The 14,101-nt window shown below is 36.6% G+C and overlaps 1 protein-coding gene across 2 annotated transcripts in view; it reads right to left on the reverse strand.

The window, feature by feature from the left end:
- The window catches only part of TNRC6A (trinucleotide repeat containing adaptor 6A), a gene marked incomplete at both ends in the record, with an annotated part of 143,213 nt that overhangs the window by 67,479 nt on the left and 61,633 nt on the right, over positions 1-14,101 (reverse strand). For both annotated transcript variants that reach the window (XM_084251053.1, XM_084251054.1), the window contains one exon: positions 766-853. In XM_084251053.1, the coding sequence (XP_084107179.1) occupies positions 766-853 (88 nt within the window). The remainder of the gene's footprint in view (positions 1-765; positions 854-14,101) is intronic.

Below are 14,101 nucleotides of genomic sequence, written 5' to 3' on the forward strand. Positions count from 1 at the left end.
TACACTGCTGAGGGGAGCAATGGACATGGCAGGAGAGGTCTGCTGCCCCATGTGGGAAGCTCTCTGGTTGGCTGGGGATCGAACTTGTGCTGCAGTGGTTGGCGAAAGTTTGATAGCGCTATCTTTAACCCCAGCGCTACCAGGGAGGCCCCATATTTTAAAATATCTTAATGTAAACTTCAAAATTTAAAAAAAAATCAGCCCAGCTACCAAATAAAAGGGGAAAAGGAAATTGACACTTTATTTGCTATTATGTGTATTACTATTCCTTTATTACTATGTTTTCCTGTATTACTTTATTTCCTAGTATGTGTATTTTTGCGTGTTACATTCTCTCATTGTATTCACTTCTCATTTTATAAAACATTAAGAAACTAAGGCCCAGAGAAGTTAAAGGCCATATCATTCTGTATACTATGTGGGAGAGCCAGATTTCAAACCCTCTATGTGACCACAAATTCCATGCTCTTCTCACTTATAAATAACATATTATAAAACCTAGGAACAGCTAATTGAAAATAAAGACCTAGATAAAGCACTTACCTTTGGAATAAAAAAAACCTACTGGCAAGATTAAATATTCATTAAATTTTACACACTTGGCAAGTTACTCATATGCATACTCAAACACATTAAATATTAAATGACTTTACTGAAGTTAAAACATTGCAACCAATACTTTAAAAAAATCTAGTAAGAGTAATTTTCTTTTTAAATCTTTGTTTAAACTGCTTAATATAAATAATTAGTTTATACATAGAATACCTTCTTTTGAGCAGCTTCCTTCTTTTTCTTGTCGTCTTTTTTCTTTTTCTTTTCTTCCATCAACTGTTCTTCTTCTTGCACTAAATCCCTGAACCACACAGTTGCAATTAACTTTCCCAAAATGTATTAAGAAATAAAAATAATGTTGCATACAGATTTATTTTCACTTTTATTAGAAGACATGGCAAATTACTTTATCATTCATTGAAATATAACACAACTTGCAACCTAAATCTAACTAAATAGCCGCTATATAGTATTTTCTTTCGTAAGTCACAAATATTAGGAGTTTTTAATCTCAATATAATATTAAGGAAGACAACCTAAAATGAGAAAATTTTACAGTTGGGAAGAACCGCTCTCCAATTCTAGTATGTTAACAACATGGAATGAGCCAGAGTTACCCTGCTTCTGGCCCCAATTATCAATTAGACACTGAAGGCAACGCCTGAAGGGGAATCTCTCCACAATGTTCTCTTGCCCAGATACCTGGGGTATCTGTGAATTTCCTTGCTCTAAAAGGCTTTGTTAACTATTTTCAAAATAAATTACTCACAAATATGTGACTTATATCTCAACATTGTAATTATTTTATATTCTATAAACATTCCAAATAATTCTAACAAGACATGGAAAGCAGCCAATAATACACTTATTATATAAGTTTGTTTCAATTCGCAAGAATCACAAACACTGGAAGTTGTCAATGGGACCTCTGGGTAAAGATTTCAAGATGACATTCTGGGCAAATATGTTTGCCTTCTCCCTTCTACTCTATCTCACTGAAATGATAGAAGAAATGAGAAAAAGTCTATTCAGAGCTGATGGAGAACAAAGGAAGCTATAACACAAGAATAGACACAAGGAAAGTCTTAATGTAAGTGCTATCCTCTAGGGGAGCTCTAGAGGCCCCGAAATCATAGTTAGGAAAGCAAAATTAGGCATGGAGCAAAAGGCCACAACTACTTTACTTCAACCTCTCACTTTTCATCTCTACCCACAGATGGTCACAGGTAGCAGCTGCATTTAAATCCAGCCTAAAACCGAAGAAACACTGTAAATAAACTAAACCTTTGACAAAATACAGGTGTAGTGCTTCATATCAAAACCTTTCTTACTGGAAACTACTGCTATGCCCCTGCATCACACCCTCAGGTAAAACCTAGCAATACCCTTCACACACTTAAAAAACTCAGCATCAGCCCTGCCATTCAAGGAAAGAGGCTACTGGATAATGAGAATTAGGCAAAGTGGAGGAAATGCATTCCAGTCACCTACACTAATTACCCTAGAATCTAGAACATAAGCCTTCATTCATTCATAAACAGACAACCAAAGTTCATCAGATAGAGAAGAAAATCAATACACAAAGAAAAAGTTCCTAAATCTGCCATGAGGTAACTTTCCAGAGGTGACATTATAAATTTTAGCAAACAAGGGAGGTTCAAGGGACATGCGCTAGACATTTGAAGACTAAAAATCATTTCTCAAGACTGTAATGCATTCAGAGTGGGGGCATGAGAAAGACACTCAAATACAAAAGAAAATGGAAGGGGTGCTGTAAGTGCGCTACAATGACATTACACAAAACTTAAGTTGGTTTTCCCGATGAAAGAGACATGGAGATGCAGATAGACAGTGAAAAACAAAATGAGTGACCTTATATATAAAACTGATAATAACTCAGTAAAGTATATGACTGCTAAAACCAGAAGTTAGAAAAGTATGAGTTGCTGAGAACTGTCATGTGGCTAACAGAGTAGCTAAACAACATTCATGCCAACTGCAACCATGACTCACTCTCTCACATTGTCTGTAAGGGAGGTGTGGAGAGTAAGCAAGCTCATTCACACTAATTTCCTGGAAAAGTCGAGGATCAAGGCAGCCACAGCATATGAAAGGAAGAGTAAAATTAGTAAACAAAGTCAGTGAAGTTAAACAAGTTACCCATCAAAAGCTGGTTCCTAGCTCTAAATATTTAACTGACTTCAGCCAAAGTTTCTTCATTAAAATTGAGGATAAACTGCCATTTACATCTACTCCATAATATGTTTATAGGATTAAATGAAAAGTGCTTACTTAACACTGGCCTCTAGTAAGCTCTCAAGTGCCTAGTCACAAGCCCTCTCACCAATTCTGAGTGGCACCCAAAGACTCTATTACTTCTGTCAAGATATAATGGACATTGATTATGCAGAAGCATCAGTAATCTTCAGCATTTGTTCTTCGTGTGCTCCTGTGAATTAGACATATCCTTTTCTAATTCAGTTCTAAGTCACTGTAATTTTGTACTCTATGGGATGTTTCCTTATTATTTACCTGGAATTTTTTTATCCTTTCTCAAATCCCCTTTTGAAGACACACTGAGTAGATTAGGAAACGTTTTCTTGGTCCAAAATGGTCTCTTTAGTATTTAAAAGATACACAACATTCCTCTTGAGGAAATATTACAGATCAGCTGATACTGTAAGCACAGGGCAATGTTTTCTTCAATACTGTCATCACAGGCACTAACCACACTTTTCCCACATCTCTGGTCTTTGGAAAGTCAACCAGAGAAAGGTAAACAAACTGCTTGTGCACAAACACTTCACCCTCCAGGATTTTAATGCTAATAAAGGTTCATTTAACATGGCTGACTCTATCATTTACCATAGCTATCAAAAGGAATAAGGGTTGATGGAGCTTGTTAAGTCTAAATGCATCAACAGAAAGATAATGGTCAGCGATCATTTGTCCCTTGAATGTTAGTATTAGGACACTCAAACATGCAATTGGACTGAGGAAAGAGAACCTTTGTTTGATTAAAATGTTTACAATGACAATCCTGGGCATTTTATGTACAGGTTCCCACCTGATTATCACTTAAAAAAAAAAAAGATAGGTAACGATATTTCTCTTTTATAAATGAAGAAACTAAAGCTCAGAAAAGTGAAATGATTTTTCCAGGGCCTTACCGCTAGTAGAGGGTACAGTCAGTATTCAAATCTAGAGTCTTAAAGTCATAAGTCTTTCCTCTCCCCTACACTATGGTACCCTCAAAATAAAGTACTAGTTCTTTTTTCAGGAGTCACAGAAAATAAATTCTTTTTGTTTAGATAAGTTATAAAATAGATCCTACTTGTAGTATATTTTTACCCCAGACTGTGTAATTCCATAACCCTTTTATTTCTTTCCACCTTTTACAAGGACCTTTAAGCAGAATGAACTGCAGGAAACACAAAGAATTAGGTGTTCCAAGACCACGAGGATGTAATTAGGAGCAAAGAACAGCAAAGACAAAGACTGAACCACACTGCATTTTAGCAATAGGGGATCAGGCATTGGTGATCTTTAAGAGAGCAATTTCAGTATTTTGTAAATGTGGGAGCAGAATGTGGAATATACAACTAGACCACAACTACAGCTACAATAAGATACCATACTTGAGGAGTTCTACAGTTCAAAAGGGGAGGAGGGGGAAAAGCTGGAGAGCTATGAGAAATGAGCAAAAATTTCTAATCTTAAAAAAAAAAAAAAAAGACAGGTACATGACAGAGTACATAATATGCTATCATTTGTGCAAAAGACAAGAGAGGATATGTATTCCTACTAGTCAGCATGTATATAAAATGAAAGCACACCTAAATTAATGGTGCCTGTTGGAGAAGGGGTTGAAGGATCTTAGGCAGATGGGGGATGAGAGGAAGGAAGATCACACACTGTGTAAACCTTTTTACATATTTAAATTTCTGAACCATGTGAATATTTTAAAAATTAAGTATTAAAAATTCTTTCAAGTATTAATATTAAATCAGTACATTTTAACATTTAAAAAGTAAAAGGCTGTTCTCTTTCTAGTTTGCTAGAAGTTCAGTCATGGGTGCATGCTATATTTGTTAGCTGTCTTCTCTGTATTTACTGAAATTATTAGCATGTTTTTTGTCTTTTGATTTGCTGATATAATGAGTCATTTTGATGGATTTTCTAATACTGAACCCAACTTACATTTGCTAGCATAAACCCAACTCCATGTTTTTTTTAAAATAAATTGTTGGTTTTTCTTTCTTTAATAAAGGTAAATTAAAACTAGTGCTATACCATGTTTTTTACTAATTTTATTGGCAAAAACGTTCAAGTACAATAATATCCAGTGCTGACAAGAAAGTTAAGAGAGCCTCTTAACTGATGGAAATGACTACTATAACCTTTGAAGTTATTCTTTCTAGCCAACTACAATAATGAAGCACTAGTACGTGAAGCCATATGCACAGGAAAGTTCACTGCAAGGTACCCATAGGCTGAAAACCAGAAAAACTAAATGTATATCAATAAACAAATGGCTGTTATATCAGCATATCATACTGTATTGATCTGTTAGTACTGACTTGAAATGTCCCGAACATAGCATTAAATGATAAAAGCAAGCTGTAGAAATGTGAACAATGTTATATCACATATTTTTTTTAAAGTTTGCATATTTGAGTATCTTTATACAAATTTAGAGAAAGATATATTCTCCTGGATTACGAATCTCAGAGTAACCTCACAACTCGACCAAGTATTTCAGGAAATTGAGGGTTTTTTTTTTTCTCTCTCTTAAGTACAATTCTATTTGAAATGTAATGGTAAGCATACATTATTTTTGTAAATTAGTGCAGATTTTTTTAGAGATTCATTTTTACTTATATATGCATACAAGAACTGGGGTGTAGGCCAGAGGTGCAGGGGGTGAGAGGATTCACCAAAGACAGAGTGGGGAGCAGAACAGGTGGATCTACTGAAATACACTGCTGAGGGGAGCAATGGGCGAGACAGGAGAGGTCTGCTGCGCCATGTAGGTTAGCTCCCTTGCCTGGGATCGAACTCATGGTGCAACAGCTTGATAGCGCTGATACTTTAACCCTGCACCACCAGGGATGCCCTGCAGATATGTTTTAGAAAACATCATAATGTCTAGAATTTGCTTTCACTACTCTAAGTCCTACCTCATCCCCCCAAAAATGCAAATGAGAAAAATGAAACAATGACAGAATGTTGGCAATTGTTGAAACTGGGTAATGGGTACGTGTAGGTTCCTTATTCTGTTCTATACTAATTTTCTGTATGTCTGAAATTTTCCATAATAAAAGACAAAAATCACAAGCCTCCACAACAGTGATTAAAGGCAACAAAATGGGCCAACAGAAACAGAGGAAGAAGTAAATGAGTGTGAGACCAGGAGTCCTGCAGTCCTAGAAGCAGGAAAAAAGCACTGTTGGCAAGTGCCAACAGTGACAGCAGGACACATCTGAGACCTAGAATGCCCTTACTGGCCCTGCTCTTCCTAATGCTTGATAATCACTTTTTCCACATTCCCAGCATGACTATCACTAAAGGTAATCACTTCCAAAGGGGACCCTTGTAAATTACTACTGGAAGTATGGACTAGCAAAGGCCACTGGTACACAATTTGGAAGTATCTATTAATATTAAAATTTTCAGGGGCCTCCCTGGTGGCGCAATGGGTTAAGCACCGCACTATGAAGCAATCCGAAGCCTCTGCAGCACGAGCTCGATCCCCGGCCTGCCAGGGAGCTACCCACATGGCGCAGAAGACCTCTCCTGTCTCACCCGCTGCTCCCCTCAGCAGTGTATTTCAGTAGGTCTGCCTGTTCTGTTCCCCACTCTGTCTCTGGTGAATCCTCTCACCCCCGCCTCCCCACCCCCGGCATCTCTGACCTATGCCCCAGCTCTTGTATGCATAAATCAATAAATCTTTAAAAAAATTAAAATTTTCAATGTCACTAATGTTATAATCCATCAATTCCAACTTAAGCCTCTATAAAAGGAATTGTACCAAAAATAGATGATGCAAAAAAACAGCATAAAAGCCAATCAATATGGAAAAGCTAAACAAGCCATAATGCACTCATACTATAGAATACTACAAATAGTTTAAAAACAGAAATGAGACTTAAGATATCCATGTTTGCAGAAAAGAATTAACAGCAAACTGTGAGCCTTTGAAAGAACTGCAAGGTTGGTCTCTGGCTGGTGTCAAGAAACTTGGAATTTAGGGAGGTTTGCACCATTCCCAAACAATACAATTTATGCTGTAAACCTGTTCTTCTGGGAGTCTGGAATTCTGACATGTTAGGTAGAAAGAACCTACATGATCAGCCCCTAATAGAAATCTTGGGCACTGAATTTCTAACGAGCTTCCTGCTAGACTTTTTATACATGCTGCCATAATTTGATGCCAGAGGAATTAAGCACATCCTGAGTGGCGTCACAGGAAGCGAACTCCTGGAAGGGTATACCTAGTTTCCCCTAGACTATGTCCCATGTGCCTTTTCCCTTTGCTGATTTTGCTTTGTATACTTTTGCTATAATAAATCACAGTCATGAGTGAGTATTTATATTGAGTACTGTTGAGTATTCCTAGTAAAACATCAAACCAGAAGTTGGTCTTGGGGACCCCTGGCAAACACTGCTTTAGAGAAAGGAAAGAAACTCTAGAACACACTGCTGAGTCAAAAAAAAAAAAAAAAGTCAAGTTACAGAGCAGTATACTATTTGTTAGAAAAACAAACAAGAAATCCCATTAAAAAGTACCCATTTTCTATAGCATAGGAGAGAAGTAGAGGGGAGCAGAACCTCAAAACAACTGGATGAGCCGTCTCTGCATCCAAAAATATTTAATAGTAACCTACACAATGTTTAATCAATAAACCAGTACGAACGTGCATAGGGATTGCTATAAGCCAAACTGTCTGCTATCTGCTGGGAGAACAAGCAGGAACAGGATTTCAAACCACAATTTGGTGGGAACAACAGAACACGCCTGAAATAAGGAAACAAGCAATCATCTGGTAAAGGCTGTTAAACAGTTTAGGAAAATAAGACATGGATACGAGCAGTTACAGCTATGATAGAAGTTAGTCTGGGTCTTGGAGAGGCACAATCTCTATAGACAGAGAGCAGTGGCTCTTTTCAGGCAAGGGACTAGGTACAAAAGGGCATGGACACCAGCAACATCTAGGTTCTTGACTGCAAGTAAGTTTCAGGGACTATTAGTGACCGGAATAGGAAAAGGGAGAAAAAGCATTGGGTAAAAGTAGGAAATAAATTTCCTAAGTAAGAGAAGACTATTGAGTAATTCAAGTAAATGTGTAATGTCCTGAATCACAACAATGCAGTGGGAAATGAAAAGCAAAGAATATAAGAAAATCATAAGAAACTGGAATAGTTAACAGTATTAGTGAGAAAATTAGTGAAAACAACTCCAGATTTTAGAAATAAAAAATTTTAAAAGGCTCTGCTGTCAGAAATTACATCAAAACTAGGAGTTAGATGTTTCTATCTTGCTTTGGGGAAGAGAAAATAGGGGTCATGTTTCCAGGAAGCTAACCAGCCTGTTAGCAGCCTACCATCAGCCAGCTCATCTTCACACAGAGGGCACTTGCATGGTACAAACCAGTTATGGAAACACACTTCCCAACTTTTACCAAAAATTGCTCTACTTTTTCCCTTATACTTAAGTCTATTTTCTCCCAGTCCTATTTATTCCCCTTTTTCTATCCATTTGCCACCCCTTCTTTATTTCTCCTTAGTCTCATACACTTAAATTAATCACCAGTAAGTCTAGCACTACACAAAATAGGTCAGTGGCAAACCTGCAAAACTACAACCTCACCAGATGGTAGCGATGGAAACCCAACAGCAGCAAAAACAGGCAAGAGCGAAGTCAGGAGTTTGGATAAATTTTCAAAACAAACCTTTGGCAGTGATATGAAGAGAAAAAGATAAAAATGAAATATTTTGAAATTGTTTTTAAAATAAGAACGACTAGTACTTCTGAAAGTAGAAAAGGGGTTAGTTAAGAAGTAAAAGTCTGAGGAGATAATAGAGGGGTAATACAAGAGACTAGTGTACCGCCACAGGTAATGTAGCATCTGCAGATACTATTTAACTCAGTTACCGAAATAGTTAAATAAAACTGATAAAACCGTAAAATCTAAAACTATGCATGTATGCAGCTATAAAGCACATAAAAAGGTCTCCATGGTTGTTATGAAAGGATGTGGAAGTGCTTACTTAACTGGAAAAAAACTAAGGCTCAGTGTGTTATATTTTGTGTTACAAGATAAAAGATAAATTATATTCCCACGTACTGGTGCATACATAAAGAAACTCTGGGGCCTCCCTGGTGGCGCAAGGATTAAGACACAACCTATGAAGCTGTCTGCAGGAGTTTGATTCCCCCAGCCAGCCAGGGAGCTACCCACATGGCGAGGCAGAACTCTCCTGTCACGCCCACTGCTCCTCTCAGTAGTGTACTTTGGTCAGTCTGCCTGTTCTGGTCCCCATTCTGTCTCTGGTGAATCCTCTCACCCCCCACACCTCTGGCCTATACCCCAGCTCTTGTATGCATACATAAATAAATCTTTAAAAAAAAAAAAAAAGAAACTCTTGAAGTTCACATACACAACTAATAAAAATATCTATTTCTGGCAGGAGTACAGGGAGAAAATAGTACAAGAGGCAGGTTGGCAATAATGTATTTATATACAGATAGCATATGATTTTGAACCATAAAGTGGGTAAAAAGCTTAGCTCTGGAGTCACAGTTGGCAGCAAAGAGTTGGCATATCTTCCTGGTAAGAATGATAGGAATATAGAACATAAGAGATGACAGGATCCAGATGACAGAGTCTGGGTATCTTTAAAAAGCAGGAAGATATATATCCGCTGGCCCCATAATCTGAGTAATAAAATAAAACTAGTCAAGAACCCACTGAAAAACATAAAAATCCACTGAGTTCTCACTGATACTAATGAATGAATGGCTGAATGGGCGGGTCTTACAATGAATAATAAACTAAATGTAGAAAGAAAATCACTATTTTGTAACCCACTGATTTAGACAAGAACCTTGATGAGAACCAAGATAATTTATCTACCTCAAAGTTCTCCCAATAATATAATTACTACAAAGGGGAAAAAGACTACTTTTAAAGTGGCAAATCTGACATGTGCCACCTTAACCAAGCAGTTACATCACCAATCATGGGATAAACGAGCCTGTACTTCCAGGTTGATGCACTGCACAAAACACATCATTTCTGCGCTATTCCTGACAAAACACACTATAGTGATGAGCTAATCAAGAGGAAACATCAGATAAACACAGACTGTAGTATTTTCTACAAAATAAGTAGCTAAGTAGCACTCTTTTAAATATATCAAGGTCTTGAAAAAGACACTGAGAAACTGTTGCAGAATTCAGGTGACTCAACAAACATGACAACTAAATGCAACCTGAGCCATTGCATTGAATCGCTGACCAAAAAAAAAAAAAAAAATTTGCATTAAAAGGCATTATTGAGATTACTAGCAAAATTTGAAAAAGGTCTGCAGATTCATTACTAAACTGTATGAAAATTAATTCCTTATTTTGATAATGGTATTGTAGTTACTAAAAAAATGTTTTTGATTTTGGGAAATATTTAAGTTTTTAGGAATATGAGGACGTACTGTCTTCAACTGAACCGAAGGTTCAGAAAAAAATAGTATGTGTGCACAAAAAGAAAATGATAGTCTGCAAATTATTTTAAAATAAAAAACACAGGTTGAGGACAGTTGGTGAGATTAGAAATTGAGAGAATAGATACCCCACCACAATGACAGGCATACTCTATAGTTACACAGAAATATGTAACTGATAGTCCCATTTGACACTTAAAGAAACCAAGGATCAGAGAGAGTCTAAGCGACTTAATTGGTAACAAGACAGTGGTAAGTCTGATCCAAAATACAGTTTGCCTAACTACTCTTCTTGTAAATTCTACTTTTCTTTTTGAGGTTTAACATAATTATCAGTTCCCCTCACGAGTCTTTTCAACTCATACAAACTCACTCTTCATTCATTTCCAACTTACCCTTGACCTCTAATCAAACAATGCTCATTTTCTAATTATTTTAGATGTTAATCTCTCTCCCAAATAGAACTAATTACAGCTTTGAAGACAAAACTTGTACTACTTGTATTATACTCCCCAGCATTGAGCACTCCAATTAAATGCCAATTTCTGCTTGCTTTTACTAACACTCTAACCCCATGACTACCACCTAAAATGCATTCTTTTCACTCTTTTACCCACATTCTACTTCTCCTTTAAGGACCAGTTTAAATACAATCCATTCAAAGAGACAATTCCTGGGTAGGAAAGCATGCAGTCAAGAGTTCTGATTCTGAAGCCAAAGAGAAGTTGACTTAACTCTCAACTCCGCTACCTCTCAACTCCGCTAAGCATCTTGTTTAATTTCTCTAAAGGCTCCATCCATCTCCTTGTTTATGAAAACTCTCAAGCTGTACCCCTCTCAAAGTGCTGTTCAAGATTAGTTAGGTAATGCAGAGGAAGAATGCACTATGTATGAAACACTAGAGCTGGTTAAGTTAGGATACAAAGGAGGTCGCAACCAAAGAAGGGAGAGCATACAGTAGAAAACAAGAATTGACACAAATGTTAGAAAGGTTACCATTAAAAAGACAAGCGATAACTGTTGATGAGGAAATGGAACCCTTGTGTACTGTTGGTAGAAATGTAAATTGGTTCACCCATTATGGAAAACATTATGGAGGTTCCTCAAAAATTAAAAATAAAAATACCATTAATATCCAGCAATTCCACTTCTGGGTATCTATTCAGTGGAAACAAAAACAGGATATCAGAAAAATAACTACAATGCATATTTACTGCAGCATTATCCATAAATAACTAAATAAAGGAAACAACCTAAGTGTTGGTCAAGGAATCGAAAGGATAAAGATGAGGTACAAAAATACACAATGGAATAGTACTCAGTATGAGAAAGAAGGAAATTCTGCCATTTAGGATAATATAGATAGACCTGAGGACATTATGCAAGGTGAAATAAGTCAGACAAAGACAAATACTATGATACAATATATATGGATTTTTTTTTTTAAAAAAAGCCAAACTTGTATGAAGAGAGAAAAGTGGGTGGAGGAGGGGATAGCAGAGTGGAGGTGGGAGATGTCACTAAAGGGAACAAACTTACAACCGGAAGATAAATTCTGGAGAGCTAAAGTAAAGCTTAATGGCTATGGTGAACAACAGTGTATTATATACTTCAAAGATGCTAAGAAACTAGATGTTAATTGTTTTCAACACACACACACACACACACACACAAACCCACGTAACTATGTGCCATAATAAAGGAACAATTTGATGATAATCATACAGCACAACTGTATCAAACCAGCACAACATACACTTACACAAAGTACACTGTAAACTTACACAAAGTTATATGTCAATATATCTTTAAGAATTAAAGCAGTGCACTGAAGAAAATGGAACTGACTTTATTTGCCAATCATACCATAGTAAAGCTGGAAAAATGCAAATGGAACTGAAAATATAAAAACTATCATTACAACAAAACGCAGAATGAGGTAGATGCCAAAGTAACAAGTAACAACTTTATTAGACCCAGATTTCAGATTCCAACCAGGTATACCAAGACAAAAATAGCCCCCCGCCGCCCCCCCAAAACTACAAATCAATAACCCTTATGAACAGGCACACAAATATTCTGGACAGAAGACTAATAAGTCAAATCTAGCAACGCATAAAAAGGAATATATATCATGCCCAAGTGGGGTTTACCTTGGAAATGCAAGGTTGGTTTAACATATGAAAGTCAATGTAATACAACATATTAACGGAACAAAGTAAAAAAAATGATGACCTCAATAGACACATGCTCAAACTAGGAACAAAAGAAAACTCCCTTAACTTGATAAAGGTAATCTACAAAAAGCCCACAGCTCACTTCATCCTTAATGGTTAAGACTGAATGCTTTTCTTTTAAAATTAGAAAAAAGGACATTATAAAACTATCTTTATTCACAGATGACATGATCTTATATATAGAAAGGCCTAAGAATTCACACACGCAATTAGAAATAATAAACCAGTTCAGCACAACTGCAGGATAGAGGATCAACACTCAAAAATCAATTGACTGACATGCTATGGATAAACCTTGAGGATGTTATGCTAAGTTTATTAAGCCAGTTACAAATACTATGATTCCATTTAGTCAAACATGGAAAGTAGGATGATGGTTACCAGAAGTTAAGGGGAGGAAGAATGGAGAGTTACTGTTTTATAGGTACAGTTCCCACTTTATAAGATGAAGAGAGTTCTGCAGATGGATGGTGATGATAGTTGCACACCACCATGAATATACTTAATATCACTGAAATGTACACTCAAAAATGGCTAAGATGGTAAAGTCGACTTACCAAAATTTAAAACTTCTGTGCTAGAAACACATCAAAAAAGTCACAAGACAACCCACAGGCTGGAAGAAAGTATTTGTAAATCACATATCAAACAAAGGACTGACATTTAGCATAAATAGCAAGCTTCTACAACTCAACAACAAAAAAAATATGACCAAATTAAAACCTGGAAAGAGGATTTAGACAGACATTTCTCCAAATCATTTCCACAAGTGGCCAATCAGCACATGGAAAGATGCACAATATCATTAATCATTAGGGAAATGCATAACAAAGCCACAAGATGATACCACTTCACACCCACTAGGATGAATATAATCAAAGAGAGTAACAAGTGTTGATGAGAAAATGGAGAAACTGGAACCCTCAAAACCTTGCTAAGGGATGTAAAATGTTGCAGCTACTTTGGAAAGTCTGGCAGTTCCTCAAAAATTCAAACACATAATTAGCATGACCCAGCAATTCCACTCCTGCTAAATAAATACCCAAAAGAAATGAAAACACATGTCCACACAAACACTTGCACACAGATGTTCATAGCTCAAAAGTGAAAACAACCCTACTGCCCACCAACAGATGAATGGATAAACAAAACATGGTACAGCTACACAATGGGATATTTTTTGCTCATGAAAAGACATGAAATACTGATATATGTGACCACACGGATGAATCCTGAATACATGCTAAATGAAATAAGCCAGACACAAAAGGCCACATATATGATTCTATTTATAGCAAATGTCTAGAATAGGCAAATCCATGGACACAGAAAGTAGACCGATTTGTGGAGTGAATAGGGAATGACTGCTAAGAGGTATGGGGTGCTGGAGGTGGGGAAGACGATAAAAATGTTCTGAAATTAGGTAGCTGTGAATAAGTTAAAAAACTGTCACGATACTAAATATCATTGAATGATAAATTTTAAAGGAGTGAATTTTATGGTATATGGATTTTATCTTAATAGTCATTAAAAATTAAGGGAAATTGGGCCTCCCCGGTGGCGCAGCGGTTGAGCGCTGGGTTGCGAAGCTG

The sequence above is a fragment of the Talpa europaea genome (genome assembly GCF_964194135.1).
Source record: "Talpa europaea genome assembly, chromosome: 12".
Lineage (NCBI taxonomy): Eukaryota > Metazoa > Chordata > Mammalia > Eulipotyphla > Talpidae > Talpa > Talpa europaea.